This window comes from Fusarium musae, chromosome 1, assembly GCF_019915245.1.
Source record: "Fusarium musae strain F31 chromosome 1, whole genome shotgun sequence".
In the NCBI taxonomy this organism is placed as follows: Eukaryota; Fungi; Ascomycota; class Sordariomycetes; order Hypocreales; family Nectriaceae; genus Fusarium; species Fusarium musae.
In genome coordinates this window covers 1,984,807-2,001,131 of record NC_058387.1, presented here as the reverse complement: position 1 = coordinate 2,001,131, position 16,325 = coordinate 1,984,807, and the positions used below count along the sequence as shown (strand labels likewise).

General features: G+C 50.1%; 5 protein-coding genes across 5 annotated transcripts; 3 read left to right on the top strand and 2 right to left on the bottom strand.

Moving 5' to 3' along the window:
- Positions 1 to 274: 274 nt before the first annotated feature.
- Positions 275 to 1,990, top strand: J7337_000608 (uncharacterized protein; the record flags this gene model as incomplete). Its single annotated transcript, XM_044818356.1, has 3 exons — positions 275 to 440; positions 495 to 1,008; positions 1,069 to 1,990. The coding sequence occupies 3 exons, from the start codon at positions 275 to 277 to the stop codon at positions 1,988 to 1,990; spliced, it is 1,602 nt and encodes a 533-aa protein (XP_044686058.1).
- A 173-nt stretch (positions 1,991 to 2,163) lies between these two features.
- On the bottom strand, positions 2,164 to 4,004 carry J7337_000607 (uncharacterized protein; the record flags this gene model as incomplete). The annotated part of the gene is made up of 4 exons (XM_044818355.1): positions 2,164 to 2,394; positions 2,472 to 3,622; positions 3,679 to 3,712; positions 3,765 to 4,004. The coding sequence occupies 4 exons, from the start codon at positions 4,002 to 4,004 to the stop codon at positions 2,164 to 2,166; spliced, it is 1,656 nt and encodes a 551-aa protein (XP_044686057.1).
- Positions 4,005 to 8,276: 4,272 nt separating this feature from the next.
- J7337_000606 (uncharacterized protein) lies at positions 8,277 to 11,642 on the top strand (the record flags this gene model as incomplete). The annotated part of the gene is made up of 3 exons (XM_044818354.1): positions 8,277 to 8,657; positions 8,712 to 10,880; positions 10,929 to 11,642. 3 exons carry the CDS (start codon positions 8,277 to 8,279, stop codon positions 11,640 to 11,642), a joined length of 3,264 nt encoding a protein of 1,087 aa, XP_044686056.1.
- Positions 11,643 to 12,345: 703 nt separating this feature from the next.
- Positions 12,346 to 13,339, top strand: CKB2 (casein kinase 2 regulatory subunit; the record flags this gene model as incomplete). The annotated part of the gene is made up of 3 exons (XM_044818353.1): positions 12,346 to 12,405; positions 12,576 to 12,821; positions 12,875 to 13,339. The coding sequence occupies 3 exons, from the start codon at positions 12,346 to 12,348 to the stop codon at positions 13,337 to 13,339; spliced, it is 771 nt and encodes a 256-aa protein (XP_044686055.1).
- A 753-nt stretch (positions 13,340 to 14,092) lies between these two features.
- J7337_000604 (uncharacterized protein) lies at positions 14,093 to 15,544 on the bottom strand (the record flags this gene model as incomplete). Its single annotated transcript, XM_044818352.1, has 2 exons — positions 14,093 to 15,305; positions 15,363 to 15,544. The coding sequence occupies 2 exons, from the start codon at positions 15,542 to 15,544 to the stop codon at positions 14,093 to 14,095; spliced, it is 1,395 nt and encodes a 464-aa protein (XP_044686054.1).
- Positions 15,545 to 16,325: the final 781 nt, after the last annotated feature.

The window sequence follows — 16,325 nt, the reverse complement described above, 5'->3', positions numbered from 1 at the left end:
CCAAGATGCAGAGCATGGACAGGGAATTATATTTATAAGCTTCTAGATCCATAACTAACGACAGTTGAGGCCAGTGGGTTCTGCATCTGTCCATCTAGCCCTCGTCCGTGCTCTTGATGCTCGGATAGATCCAACCACACATGACTAGAAGCGTTACCCACACTCTATAATTGCTTGAACCCCAGGATACTATTTCTACCAGACAAACTTTACCTTGTTGAGTTTGACCTACTACTACTTAGAAACTGGTAGATCTCTTCAATCCTCCTTCACCATGGGTGTTGTGGAAGCTCTTCTGGAGCAAATCTCCGTCAAGACGGCATTCATCGTCCTCTTCATCGCCTATGTAGCCTATTCTATCATCTGCCGCATTGACGAACACCGAAGAATTAGACGCCTCGGTCGCTATGGACCTCAACTGAAAACATATGCTCCTTGGAGTAAGTCAACCCCTACCCTAGCATATTGAGTCCATTCACATTTACCCCTTCCAGGCCTGGATCTCGTCGTGAGATTCGTCAGATCTACCGTCAAACACAACAACCTGGCTTCCTGGAGAGATGGTATCTTTGGACCCTTGAACTCATGGACGGCTGAGGCTCGTCTTCTTGGTGTCCGGACAATCTTCACCGCCGACCCAGCGAACCTCAAAGCGATATTGGCAACCCAATTCGTCGACTACGGCAAAGGACAGCCCTTCCACGCAGAATGGAAGGACTTTCTCGGCGACAGTATCTTCACTACTGATGGCCCTTCCTGGCATGCTAGTCGACAGCTCATCAGGCCTCAGTTCACAAGGGACCGCGTGAGTGACTTGCATTGCTTCGAGGCCCATATGCAGACTCTTTTCAAGGCCATTGCAAACCGAGGGCCACTTCAAGGCGAGGGCCAGTTTGTCGACATGAACAATACAGATGGAAAGGTCTTGGACATCAGCGATTTATTCTTCCGCTATACTCTCGACGTAGCTACTGAGTTTCTTCTCGGATGGGATGTCAAGTCTCTCACGTGAGCAACCAACACAGTAAATGCTACGATATAGATCATTCACTGACATATACAACTCAGGACACCAAAGCAAGAATTCGCAGAAGCCTTCAATGAAGTCCAGCACATTCAAAACATCATCGCTCGTGTCGGAAAACTGCGCCACATCATCCCCAAGTATCGTTTCTGGCGCGGTCTCAACACGGTCAACCACTTCATCAACTTCTACATTGAACGTGCACTCCGTCTAAGCCCCGAAGAGCTGGCTTCCAAGACAAAGGACGATCACAGCTATACGTTTCTGCATGCACTTGCTGGCTTTACACGAGACCGAACAGTGCTCCGTGATCAGATAATCGCTGTTCTGCTTGCGGGCCGAGATACCACCGCTGCGACACTATCATGGACTCTCTATGAACTTGGCAGATATCCTAATGCTGTAAAAAGGTTGCGTGCTGAGATCATCTCCACTCTTGGGACTGAGCGCACGCCAACATATGAGGATCTCAAGAGTATGAGTTATCTCAAGGCTGTTCTCAACGAGACTCTTCGTCTATACCCGGCTGTTCCTTTCAACGTTCGTCTTGCTCTCAAGGATACAACTCTCCCTCGCGGCGGCGGCCCAGATGGTTCTGAGCCACTCCCCGTTCTGAAGGACTCGCCAGTTGCATATTCCACCCTCGTCATGCAGAGACGTTCGGACCTGTATCCTCCTATCAGCGATACTTTTGCCGATCCTCAGATCTTCAGCCCAGAGAGATGGGCCCACTGGCACCCCAAGCCCCATGATTATATCCCTTTCAACGCTGGTCCTAGAATCTGCATCGGTCAGCAGTTTGCTTTGACTGAGATGAGCTATGTTCTGGTCCGCCTATTCCAGAAGTTTAATCGTGTGGAGAGTCAGATGAAGGACATTGATGGAGGTGAGCCGCTCCTCAAGGCAGACATTGTCTTGTCACCAGGTCAGGGAGTCAAGGTTGCATTCTGGGAAGCCCAGGATTAGTCTTTTGGTGTTGTTTGAATAATGATTATTGCGTGGGCAATGTACAAATTCGATATGCACGATATGTTCGTACTTGTAATTCTTTTCCCATATCGATTGGCTAATGCGTTCTTGAACTGTCTTAATCTTCAAAATTTGTCTCTATTTCCAGCAACTGATTGCCAAGACAAAGTCTATTTCCTACTAAAGCTGTCTCTTACAGCCTTTCCGAATCTTTCAATGGCCTTGTTCATGTTCTCAGGGGTTGCAGATGCATATGTCGCTCTGAAGAAGAGTCCCGGTGGTGCCTTGTCCTTCTCAGTCAAGAACCACGAGCCCCTGGCGATAAGGACACCATTCTCGATGCAGGAGTTGAAAATCTCTTCTTCGATATCGAGGATGCTTCGCTTTCCTGCTTCAGGATGCTTTGTATGGTCAATATTAATCCACATCTTTGAGAGTCAGTTGACGATTTCCACATGGATTGATGCGGTGCACTTACAAACATGCCAGCGACAGGGGGGGTCCAAGTTGCAAGATCACTAGGTAGATGATCTTCGCAGGCGGCCAGAAGAGCATTGCGCTTCTTTGTATACTCCAGTCGCAAATTCATCAGCCACCGTAGGTAACCCTCGTGTCCCCATGTCTCATCGAGCAACTTGTATAGAATGACCTGGGAGAAGCCGCTGGGCCCCTGGCTTGCAACTTCAGCGTGTCGAATATACCTCTCAACAATTTGTTCCGACGCTGTTATCCAGCCAAGACGAGAACCTGGCACGAGAACCTTTGAGAAGGAGTCCATACGCATGACTCGTCCGTCAACATCGATGCTTAGAAGTGAGGGAATGAGAGACGATACAAACTCCTCGACAGTCTCTGGTGGTGGTACTTCTGGTTGGTCGCGACCCGTGTAGGGTTGCATCTGGAGAAAGTAGTATGGCTCATCTTCGATGATGTATAGATCATGCTTTTGCGCCACGGCATAGACGGCCTTTCGTCTCTCGGTTCCCTGTGTTGCGCCTGTGGGATTCTGTCCTGAAGGAACAGTATACAACACATGTGGCTTCCTCGATCCTCGTTCTTTAGCATCCCAGTTTGACAAGAGCTCATCCATAGCCTCGGGGACGATGCCCTCTTCGTCGATTGCCACGCCGAATGCCTTCACACCAAGAGGGCCAACTGTTTCCAGGGCAGTCGAGAAGCTGAAATCTTCAGTGAGTATTGAATCGCCACGATCCTTGTCACAGAACATGCGCAGCGCCTCTTCTAATGCTCCAGTGCTGCCGATTGTTTGGCAAACTTTCCAGTCTGCATAGGGAGGGTTATACACAATCTCGGTGTGTTCAGTCAAGTATCTCATCATCTGTGGTGATCCCGTGGCTTGGCCGTAGTTGCAAGCGATGGACAAGTCATAAGTGCCTCCGCGATCTCTCACGTCATATTTTCCGATTGTTACAGTCTGACCCGACTCTTCGGTCTCTTTCTCGGAGAACTTTGGTGCGACGGGGACCTTGAAACCGAGTTCAGCGATGGGGAAAACTTCACTGGATGGCAGGCCACCGCCCAGTGAGATAAGGCCAGGTTTTTTCATGTAGCGAGCCGCTTGCTTGAGAGTGCATGGTTCTCGCACTCTACTCTCATGACTCAAGTGGTCTTTAGACATGTGTAAGCTATAATTATGAAATCTGAGGTGTTTTCTTAGTACTTACTATCCCATCGCTTGGACTTGGGTAGTCCGGTAGTCTGTCATTACAATGAGCTTCAGAACAGTGGTCACTCCAGCTCCTCAACTCACCGGTCCTTTGAACATGTCACTATCTGAAGCAGCAGCAACTCCAGCCACGAGCTTTCCCGCTTTCAGCCGTCTCTCCTTGACGGCGTCGATGGCGGAGAGTTGCTGTGAGGTATCATAATGCGCTGGACGGGCAGCCGGGGCAGCCTCGGCGCTTGACAGACATCGCGATGTGGTATGAAGTGAGCGACCATGTCGAACCAATGGCCCAAATCGCGGTCCTCTCACGACTGGGAGCATCATGATAGTATGTAAAGGTATGAGATGTTGTGCACCGTGTAAGTGGAGCTGGCTGAGGGGTTCTCGGAAATTCAAGTAACAGGGGTGGGGGGTTTAAGATTTAGAAAGATGTTGAAGAGAAAAGCTCGCTGCTCGAAACTCATTGAGGACAGAAACAGGAGGTTGTCAAAATACAAAAGGGCGTCTTATTAATCCCCTTCGGAGCCGGGAGATGCACAAAACGTCGCCGGTGCCGGGCTTCTCAGTCTCCGCCCGATCTTAGCCGGCTGTATCCCAGATACCCTACACCGGTGCTCCGGGCTTGGGAGCGGGGTTGTGTCATTGACGCCTCACGAGGTCAGAACTCTTTATTCATTTAGTTATCTATTACGTACGCCTGGTCTGTGTATTTCACTGTTCTACGTTGCGCGTGACCATGGTCAAGGAGCGGTGGCCACTTGTTGCTCGAATAATCACTACGATATCGGCACTTGACCACGCCCTTTGAATTGTCACCTACGCCCAGTTGCCTAGTGTCGCTCCTAGCGGGCTTATCTCACGCCTTCAACCATGGCGAGATAGACTACCCCGGAATGATAAGAGAATGTATCCTCTTTGGGCCTATGTATGGCCAAACTGATCCACCCACGTACAATGCTGCAGCTCTATCATTGCATAGAAAACGATAATGAGATCTTACATACCTAGGAAGGGTGGATGAGTAGACTATCATTCAACAAGATTGCAGAAAACTCCAAAACATTCTAACAAGGCTCAGGAACACGTAGGTGTATCAAATACCCAGTTCACCATTGTCCCAGGCTCTCATCTTTGTATGGTCAACATAATCGCCAGTGGGCTTTACACCAACGTTGCACAATGCAAAGAAAAGCAAGGTATTGTAGGATTGACCCGAATGTTTACCACTCCTTTCTGGGCAGTTAACATACCCTTATCCATCACAATCTCAGACTCAGACGCAGATTCAGGCTCAACTTATTCATCCAGTCGTGACTGAATATGCAGGCATACAGCACTTGCAACCATAGCCAAACATGTCGCCCAAGATACATGAACCAGCATGATATAGTCGAAACCTGCACCAGTACATTTTCCTACCAGCATGCCGAAAGACACGCACGCTGCAAAGATGAGGGACATGTTAGGATCCCGAAGGCGTCGCCGTTGAAGAAATGAAGCAACCGAACAACCGTAGATGATACAGGCTGTCAGCACTTGCCACTGAGAAAGCCTGATCAGCGATTCGGAGCGCGCTGTCTGCGGCCAGGTCTTACACCAACCAAGACGTCAGTTTCTATCTCCCGAAAGCAATATGTGCAGCAGACCCAAACCTCCCATGAGATTGCCAAAGCAATCATGAACTCAGTCAAACTCACCGTGTCTGGTAAATGAGTGGTTGGGCGCATTTGGTACATGAACTCTGACATGACCCAAGCGCTTCCACCTGCTGGTAGAAGCTCAACCACATCGGCAACAAATGGGATGGGCGACACATGGCGGACAGAGCCTTTTTCAGACGATTGAGACTTTCCATTCGGATAAATAGTCATGAGAAGCGAAGAAGTCCCGCACGAAGGGAAGTGTGTTGCGAAGATGGTAAATCAGTCTCAAGCCAAACAACTTTGCTCTCTTCCCCAGACGTTAAATCATTGGGTCCATTGTACTCTTATAAGTAGTCCTTCTCAGACCAAAGAGCATGCTGGGTATCATTAGCTAGACAGCAACACAATAAGCGGGCCTCAATCAACCTGGTATAGTCGATATAACGATCTGCCATCCGGCAATGCGGAGAGAATTTCCATGCGTCGTTATGGGACAGCATGGGATGGACCAACTGCACTCTGGACACAGCCATGATTCCCAAGATTTTCCTTGGTTTGATGCCTCCATGCCTAATGATTGTGCCGATGTTGGGTTGAAATGGTTGTAAGGCATACTCAGCTCAGAAGATGTGAGATAACGTCAGCCAATCGTTTGAGCCTCATATGGTTCGCCCGCCCAACACTCAACCACAAACCGACTGCTTTGCCTCGTACGTGGGCCAACTCAATAGGCTCATATTACGTCGCGTGTGGGGAAAGTACGAAAAGCGGCCAATTTGGGACAATTCCAAATGAATGCCTCACATCTAAGACTTGATGCCGAGCCTATCATCCCAGGATGCAGCTTTCCTGAGGCGAACCGACGAACATGATTTGGCTGACTGCTGCATTCACCACTAGCATCCGTTGCTTCGTACCAGTGGCGAGGATCCGACACTGGCTAGCTTCGGGCTTTGCGTTGGGCGTCCATGAATATAAGAACTTTGATACGGCCAGAATCTCAAATCAACGGCATTGTTCCTTGGTCTGATTTCATTGTCTGTCTCGAGTAAACGTTATCACTCCAATTTCAAAGTAGTTTTGGGCTGCTCCCTCCCTCCCTCTCCGTTCAGCCCAACCCACTCCTTGCCATGATCAACATGCCTAACATAGCAGGTAGTTTCATATGGCGAATTGTACGCCATGTCGCAATCATCTTACCCGCGGGGACTCTCCTTGGTGCTGGCGTTGCCCTGGGGCTACCCCCGCACACTCACTTGGATGCTGCGTGAGTCTGTATGCGCTCGCCAAAGCTTTTATCCTGATCATGTCTAGAATCTTCTCGTTGCTAGCCGTGTCTGCTGTGGTTTCTTTTCTCCTGCACGGACCGGCCTTTCAGCAGTAGGCGCCTCGGACTGGGAATCGGAAGAGAAGCTGACAACTGCGTCACAGAGCCCGTCTCGGCACTATCGCTGGTCTCGTTGCACTTAGCTGCATCATTTCTCAGTCACATTGCTTCACGCAATCCCCAAAGTCAAGAACCGAGATCTTGGTCGGACTTCGAGATTATATACTGAAGATGGCCGTAGTCACATCTGTGATAGCCATGAGATTGACGGCGATGCCCAGAAACAGACAAGAAACTGCGGATATAATTGAGGAGGGAGAGCACATCTCACCCAATGGCATTGAGCGATACAGATCTCTGCGCAATCTAAGTACAAAACTGTCCTGGGACTTGGCTTCCACCGCAAGTCATGCGGGGCTGCTCTCCAGCATAGGCTCACTGGATTTCAAGTTTATGTCTGGACCCAAATCCCATGATTCGGACTGTTCAACTGGTAAAGACTCGGACATTACACTGTCATCTGATATGCAAGGCGAGCCGACCCGGACGATAGATATCATTGAATGGACCACTGCCATAGGCTCTGCCACACACGAAACCAAAGGGCCTCTTCTCAACGCAGACAGTACTGCAGAAGGATACGGCGTAATGTGTTGAGGCAGGAGAAGATCGTGTCAGCGGAGCTGTGCCTGTTTGAACATTGCGAAGAGAACCGGATTTATAATGCCTAAAGGACCGTGGATATTACCTCTCAGGACAGGACCTTGCCCGGAACAAGGACCACGAGGGCACTCGCCACTGAAAACCCATTGACTTTTGAGCGTTGTGTTTGCTGGACCGATGTTTCACCTCTTCAAAAGCGAGCGTCAATCTTTGTTTTCTTGATTCAACTTATTAAACCCCTTCTGACCGTGGCTGGCTCAAGGATATGTGCTTAGGATTAACCAAGGACTGCTTGGCAAAGGATCGCTAGCCCAGGCGCTGAATGTACCCGTGGACCATGGCTGTAAACTTTGCTCAAGGCGAGACAGATTTGCTGGACGGTAGAGTCAGATGCGATGCGTGTGTTTTATTCATTGTGTCGTTGGCTCAATGAGTATAGATGTATATATACCCTTGGTAGTAGATGATAGGGGCTTCTAGCAAGACAATATGAGGAAAGGAAATAAACGTTGCTGAATTTGTTGCTATTTGGGTACCCCGCCTTCGGCAATGAGGAGGATCTGATATTGTTTTAATCATGCCCAGTGAGAGAAACGTCGAGTGTGGTAGTGAATATAAAGGTAGCAGTTCAGTATCGTTCAGGGGTGACCACGAACGGAAGGACGAAAAGAGCAAGACGCATACTTACATAAGCCAGAAACCACCAATCAGACACTTTTATGACAACATCACCAGGAGCTCATCCGCGACGACAGTGACAACCCACTATCATCTTCAATACCATCATACCTGAACAATATCATAAGTCAATGGCACGAGGAGCCATTCCTAGAACCAGTTAGCGCGCAGGGTCATGTTTGAGTCTCCGCTGCAGCGAAATCCTCCCAATCGAAGCGCTGGTCCCCCAAAAGCACCGCGCATCTACAACTGCTGGACCCTTAGCTGAGGAGCTAAGTTGCCGCCATGTATTGGCCCATTGGAACACCACGCATCCATGCTACCAGCAGCAGTCGAGCTCCAGCCTTTAAGCTTGTCGTTTCTCATGATGGTCTTACGGGCCCCTCCGATTCCAGTTTAACGCCATCGCCTGGTCCTCCAACTTCTCAATCTCAAGGTCACACCATTGATGACCTCGACTCTCAACCCCCACCGACCCCGATAACACCAGGAATCCGACCTGTCGAGCACGATGACTATACATCAAGTAGACCGCCGCAAGCTTCTGGAAGTACCGAAACAGAAGGAATTCCTGTTAAAGATCCCATACTGGCGTTGCGAGTTTCACGTTCCGGAAATCTGTTTGCTGTTATCACAACAACTTCCATTACAGTCTGGCAGACCAAAGTAAGACCTGCAAGACACGTTTGGCCCATTCGCCCTTCATGCTGACCGAAATAGCCTGCTGTTATCCTAGCTGTGGTTATTCGATCAGATTATTCCCTGGAAACATACGGCAGAAATGTCGACCTGTTACTGAGACCTGACGCTGCCATCCTCGTTATACATACAGACCAGGGCTATCTCATCACTTACTCCTTGGCTACTGATCCCGACTCGCGCGTATACAAACCTCATTTCGCGAATTACAGCAATGTTCAGCGAAGGAGACAGAGCCTCATCGGAAGCCTCACCGGCCTACCACCAGAGCAAATATTATGGGGCGCTGGCGAAGGCCCAGGGGTTCGCGACCTCAGTGTTCGCTTTAGAATGGTGATTAAGGTTGATGCCGGAATTGAGAGCGCACTCGCTCTTGACGACGAGCTGATAGTTGCAACAAGGAAGCCCGCGGCTGTGCAATGTATCCGCTGGACACCGGACAGTACGGGCTCACAGACGAGAACCGAGATAATTAGTCGAATGGGATGGGTCGAGAAGAAGGCAAGCATCGTTGAGATGACACATGATCGTCCAATGAACCTCTTGACATGGATTACGAGCAGCGGACGAGCATATGCGGTCCAGCGCTACAATCATCGAGCAGAGAGCAGCCAGGTCGACGACGCGGATGCTAAGCGACTCTTCAAAGGCCACTGTTTCCATGTTCCACAAGGCGAACACGATCACGCCACTGCAGCGGTTATAAATGCAAGATTTTCTCTCATCGCCGTTGGTTGCTGCGACGGGACAGTACAGGTATACTCCGTCCGTGACTATGCAGGCAACATCCCTCATTCACATACCCATCAAGTCCCTGTGTCAATGGCATCTTCAGGAGCATTCACCAGTCTGAGTTACTCACCCGATGGTTACTGCCTTTTCGCGGGGTTTCAAAAAGGTTGGTCTACCTGGAGTATGTTCGGTAAGATTGGAAGTCATAGTTTTGGATCTGAAGAGACAACCTCACGCGCCAATGGAGAAGAATGGTTAACTGGACTTTCCGGGGCTACTTGGGTAGGGGGCGGCTCCGAAATCCTGATGACAGGACGCAAGCATGAAGCTATATGGTCCCTGGAGATGGCCAAGAATGCCGTTACCGGGTGTTACAATGAGGCAAATGTCTTCCGGACCGTGCTGCAGACTCCTTCAAGTGTGATGATCTACAGAGGCTATGATGTTCCAGATCTTACCAGCATCTCGGCAGAGCCATTCCTATGGCATACGGCAAAGGTTCCTCCCACATATCTCTTGAACCAATGGCCGATACGGCAGACTGTCATCTCTCCCGATGGCCGCTACGTAGCTGTGGCTGGCCGACGGGGACTCGCCCATTACAGCGTCAATAGCGGCCGCTGGAAGACATTCGCCAACGAGGTTATGGAGAATGAGTTCCAGGTCAGAGGCGGCATGTGCTGGCATCAACACATTCTTGTTGCTGCAGTAGAAGCCAACAGAAGGTTCGAACTACGACTGTTCTCGCGCGAGACAGCCCTCGATTCGGCCCAGATACTGCATACTCAGACAATCCCAGCCCCTGTGGTCCTTGTGACCACCTCAGGCGAGGACTCGCTCCTTGTCTACACCTACGAAAACTTACTGTATCATTTTATTTTTACCCCACATGGCGGCTCTATACGACTCATACAAGTAGGCCAGATTGCGTTTCATGGCATTGTCAGATCTCCAGCTCGAGTGAGGGGACTGAGCTGGATATTACCCGATACGCAGTTGACAGACGGCGACCCTTCTCAGGATGTTGCCGTTGCCTCGGTGATATTTCTTGTCGACGGAAAGCTTGTACTACTCCGGCCATCCTTAAACGACGAGGGCCAGCTGAAATATGACATGCGTGTCATCGCACAAAACGTGGAGTACCACGCCAGTGTCCGGGATCAGCCATTGCGAAACCTGAACCGACAGCTCGAAGACAACCCCTTACGGGACGGACCGCCAGCACTAAAAGACTCTCTGTGGGTATTTGACGGAATGGAGCTCAAGGCCTGGCCAGACATCAGCCAAGTTCTAGATGCGGCTGGCGACAATGGCAAGGAACCGCCATCTCCAGTCTCTATTCCCGTCGACTTCTACCCCCTATCAGTCCTTTTGGAAAAGGGCATCGTGTTGGGAGTTGAATCGGATCTTGTCCAGCGTCGCGATGTGAACTTCTCGTACTTTCATTTCGCTATCAGGGTATGTTTTCAAGCGTCCTATTGTAATATGCTAGCTGACAATGACCAGACACATCTCATACTTCCAGACCTACTGCGGTTTTATCTAAGGCAAAGCAGATCAGTTGAAGCCTCGAACCTGGCCCACCAGTACAAAGAGCTTGAGTATTTTGCGCATGGGCTTGAGATATTGTTACATCGTGTGTTAGATGAGGAAGTTGACACATCTCCGAAGCCTGTTGATGCCGTGCTACCTCGCGTTCTATCACTTTTATCCTCATTCAAGGAGTATCTTGATATTGTGCTGCAGTGCACACGCAAGACCGAAGTTCGGCAATGGAAAACATTGTTTGCATACCTCCCGCAGGCACAAGAACTCTTTGAAGAGTCGTTGCAAAGAGGTTCATTGAAGACAGCAGGTGGGTACTTAATTATATTACATACACTGGACGAACTGGGGTCATCAACCGAACAGTCGGTGCGACTTCTATCTCGCGCCATGAGGGAAGGCGATTGGGAATTGTGTAAAGAACTTGCACGGTTCCTGGCAGCTATGGATGAAACTGGTGAAACGTTGCAAGAAGCCATGAGGATGGTGGAGGTGTCACTTAAGCAAGAATCGGGACAAGACAGTATCGGAAGTCGACTCCAGATTCCGTCATCGCGCGTAACAAATGGAGGAGGGAGTGGCTTGACCAGCGGCGACGAGGACGGGGCCTCGGAATCAGATAGACGGTCTGGTAGCGATGGAGGTAGTGTCGCTTCGACGATCAGTGCCACCTAAAGAGTTAAAAAGGGCTTGGATCGACTGTTCATGTTGGGAACATGTTTTGATAGCCCTTGGAGTTTGAGATTGGGACTGGTGGGCATCATGCGGTAATAGGAGTACCATTGTTTTATTATCTTGGAAGAGGTCAAAACCAATACGGCTAATTGACTAAAGGGAGTGATGCTGCAGCCGAACCATTTAGTTCATCATAAATACCGATGAGGTCTTTATTGTCAATTGACCAATGACTGTACCAACAGGGCTTATTTCGACGCATCGTCAAGTCGTGGGTGTCTCTATGGTGTTGAGATGAGGCTCAAATTCGGGACATGTACCCCGCCAGGTCACGTTACCCTACCTATCTCCTGGTGGCCCATCCCGTTCCAGCTCGACCGCAGACGGGGACGCAACGCAGAGACAGGATGCAGAGACGGCTTTTGCAACCCCACCATCGAGAGGCCGAAACCAGAGCAAACCAGACCAAAGCATACCTAGACTACCCAGGTACCAACGACCAGGCCAGGGATTAACGAAACACGATATTTACGATACCATAACGATACGACCTCGACGACAATACGTTCTCCAACGCACCCCTGATATTACCCACTGCGCACCTGTCAACAACGAAGCCAGCGACTTCGCAAAGCTGGGACATGGTCGCTCGTTGTTGAGCTACCTTGGTCAATAGCTTCCCTATATTTCTTTTGCGCCCAGCATGATGGATGACTACGTGAGCGAGTCGGATAGCGACTATACAAGTTATTGGCGAGACTGGGTGAGTGCATCCAGCAATTGTCAAACCGTGGAGGCACCACGCTCTTGTTATCGCTGTCCGCCATCGCCACATTGTTGTTGAACGGATAGCGGCCATACAGAGGCTTGGGGTCACGGGGCTCTCTTTGTTATCATCTTGGAATTTCATGGGCTAATCACGGATCCTTGCAGTTCATCTCATCGAGGGGTAACGAGTACTTTTGCGAAATCGACGAGGACTACCTTACGGATAGGTTCAACTTGACAGGCCTTAATACTGAAGTCCAGTACTATCAGTATGCGCTAGATCTCGTCACCGATGTCTTTGATCTCGAGTGCGACGATGAGATGCGCGAGGCCATCGAGAAGTCTGCGAGGCACCTTTATGGTCTTGTGCACGCCCGTTACATCGTTACAACAAGAGGGCTTACAAAAATGGTGCGTGCGTCTTGGCTAGATATATGGTACCACTCCGCTGACATACGAGAAAGCTTGACAAGTATAAGAAGGCCGAGTTTGGGAAATGCCCTCGTGTCATGTGCCACTCCCATCCCCTCCTCCCCATGGGCCTCTCTGATGTGCCCAACATGAAACCCGTTAAGCTATACTGCGCTCGCTGCGAGGATATCTACAACCCCAAGTCCTCAAGACACGCCGCTATCGACGGCGCCTACTTCGGCACATCTTTCCACAACATCCTTTTCCAGGTGTATCCCGCCCTCATCCCAACCAAGAGCGTGGAACGCTACGTTCCTCGCGTGTACGGATTCAAAGTGCATGCTTCGGCTGCTTTGATTCGCTGGCAGAGCGCCAAGCGCGACGAAATGCGCCGTCGGCTTCGCAAGCTTGAGATCGACACTGGCTTCCGTGATGAGATGGAGGACGAAGAAGAAGACGACGAGGAGCTTGAATTCGAAGGTATAGATGGCCGTATGGCTGTTGTGGAAGGCCTTTAGAGACGCTCTTGTCTCAAACCCTGAGGAGAGCGCTAGGATAGGTACTGGTAATAGAATCAGAGTCATAACGACTGGCACCAAAGACGATCCACACCAATTCGCTCAAATGGACATGAATAAAGCTCCCCTGGAAACATTCCTCGTATTCTAGCACTTATTTGGGGTTGTTGAGTGGACACGAATCTGCTTCTGCGAATGCATTCGCCGTCTCTCGGAGGCAACAAGAGCAGTTCTATTGTTCTGCGGCTGTTGGTCAGGTTCTGGATTGGCGTTTGGCGGCAAGTCATATGGGTTGGATTGGACTGGTATAAACAACGAAGGAGTGCGAAATGTTTTATTTTTCTCTCGAATTATAGCTGTTCTACAAAGAAGCGTTCTTTTCCCCCCTGTCAATGCATTTGGACGTGAACCTTACTGATCGCCCACCGGCTATGAACCCTTGCTCTGATTTGACAAGCAATTATTTTGATATCTCACCGATAGTCACGTTGGCTGAGGTTGGTACCATATCAATCGGTCATCTCGTTGTTCGTGTCATGTCGTGTCAAAAAATCAAGTGGTCTATCTGCCCGCAAGCTGTTCGCTTTCCATTCATTACAAACAAAAAATCAATCCTGACCAACATCCAGGGGTGTCACCTTTTCCCTGGAACCTGAATATACCATCCATCTGAATTACATACATGTACACGTGCCAGCACTGCATGTCTTGCTGTAAAGCACAATCTTCCTTAGATTGCGATATTCTGCGGTTCTAGACACGGTTCTCAGCATAATGAGCGTCACCATACCGGTTTTCATTGAACCGCTCATCAGGGAACCTGTTTTCTAGTCGATCAGAATCATCCATCCTCTGTAGCTCCACGTCTTGGAAGTTTTGGCTGGGCCTAGGCTCTTGGTCTGTGTTTTGGCGAACATTCCGTTGAGCGAGCGCAGATGTCATGGGTGGGTATGACGTATCTCCAGAATGGCCCACGTCGCGTCGAGGAGAATAGACGCCGAGCTCCTCGTCTGTACCAGCATAGCCTTGTCGCCCAACACCTGCCCAGAACGCACGTTCATCACTTCGAGGACCCCATGCCCAGCCAGCACCAGCACGAATGGGCAAGTGATAATACCGGAACGCAAAAATGGCGGCAACAAGACCCATCAAGTAGCCGAAGAGAATATCAAAGCCGTGGTGGCGGCGGTCGTGCCAGCGCGAACCAGCAATGAAGATTGAGACACCAAAGGGGAGAAGGCCAAGAGCAAGGAGGTAAATCGGGGGCGCAGCAGCTTGGCGACGCAGAGATTGGACCTTGGCATTATCTTGTCCTGCGCGTTCCTTTGTGGGAACAGAAGAAAATGATCCATCTGGGGCGCGGGCGCGCGAGGGCTCGTAGGGATCGACGACAGAGCCGGTATGGATTCGAGAGGGAAACGCCGCATGGCTGGCTGCTCCTGCCACAGCAGCAGCAGAGGGCATCACGAAGGGAATAGTAACTGCGAACTTGCTGGCCATGAAGAGCGAGGCGTAAATGAGGCCACCGGCGGCAGACGACGAGTGGCCGCTAGGGTATGAGCGGAAACCGTCGTCAATCTTGTACTTGTCGGTTTGTTGGCAGATATCAGCCGAGACAAGCTGTCCTGTCATGCTCTGCCACTTGAAACCACCAACGACATACTTGTCGATGTTTTTCCAATCGGGGTCGCAGCGGGCAAGGAGATCCGGTCGAGGCTTGCCAAACAGATTCTTCATAGAGCTCGTGAAGAACCATGACAGCGTGAGAGATAGGACGAGGCCGAGGACACCAACATGAAGCTCCCAGAGCTTGCGCTGCCAGATAAGAGTCTTTGGGGTACCCTTAGGTACAGTCGGGCCAGGAACGAATATTAGGGAGACAACGGCGACAATGACGAACGGAACGCCAATGGCGAGGATGAACAAGAGGTAAGCGGGGACGAGTTCATGTTCGGCGAATGGATATCTTTGAACGACGTTAGCATTTTAGACAAATATCAAGAGATGGAGACATCCTACGTACGAGATATTAGGGTCAACAAGTGAGAATGGTCGTTTCGCAGGCGCAACTCTATCGAGCCAACCTCCGATACCAACAAAGACAAAGCAAATAATCCAGTCGAAGAGGTAGGACAAGATCAGTCGAATGGGGAAGCGACGGCCTCGCAAACCACCAGATAATGTTCCTAAACCCGAGTCGCCCATCTTGTAATATGAATGCATATTCGATCAAGAGAGGGGAGGAGAAGATCGAGTGCCGAATCGGGGGGGAGTTATTTGAGGTTTGGGGCTTGTCGTCACACACTCAATTGAGCCCCCGTTTCCGCTTCTGCGTGCACTTGAGAGCCAGACAGTTTACGCCTCCGTCTGCGTTGGGGTCTGGGGAGGGCGTGTGGGCTTTGTAGAGAGAGGTGTGTGTATGAGAGAGAATGAAAAGAACGGCCAAGCGGCTAGTCCAAAGGAGGTGGGCTTAGGAGGAACAGCAGTTTTGGCATGCGACAATAAGTCTGGGGTTTCTCAATGACTTGGGCAAGAAATGAAGGGATAATGGTTATGGTTATGGGTATTGGGTGTTGGGTATTGGCTTGAAGTCTGGGGTATGAAGCACCGGAGGATATTTTCAGTCGCCAAACCAATCTCACTCGCCGGTCGCTCTTACTGGTATGTCTTCGTTAATTGTTAATCTTGTGCTTGATATCGATGTCAGATGGAATTCTTCTGTTTGTTTGGACTGGCAGCGTTGGACTGATCTGCGGACGATTTTACTAGAAAATGGTCCTTTGGAAACTGATGTAAGAAATGAATGGGGCTGACGGCTTCGGTAATTGGAGGTTACGTGTACTGCGGCACTCCTAGCCTTGGGCCCTATGTCCCAGCTGGAGTCTGGGCAGGGGGCCAAGACTACCTAGGTAAAGTACCTACAATTGCTAGGAGAATTGTCTTTGAATTTGGGGGGCCGAAGATCTCCTTGCGGGATCATGTACCG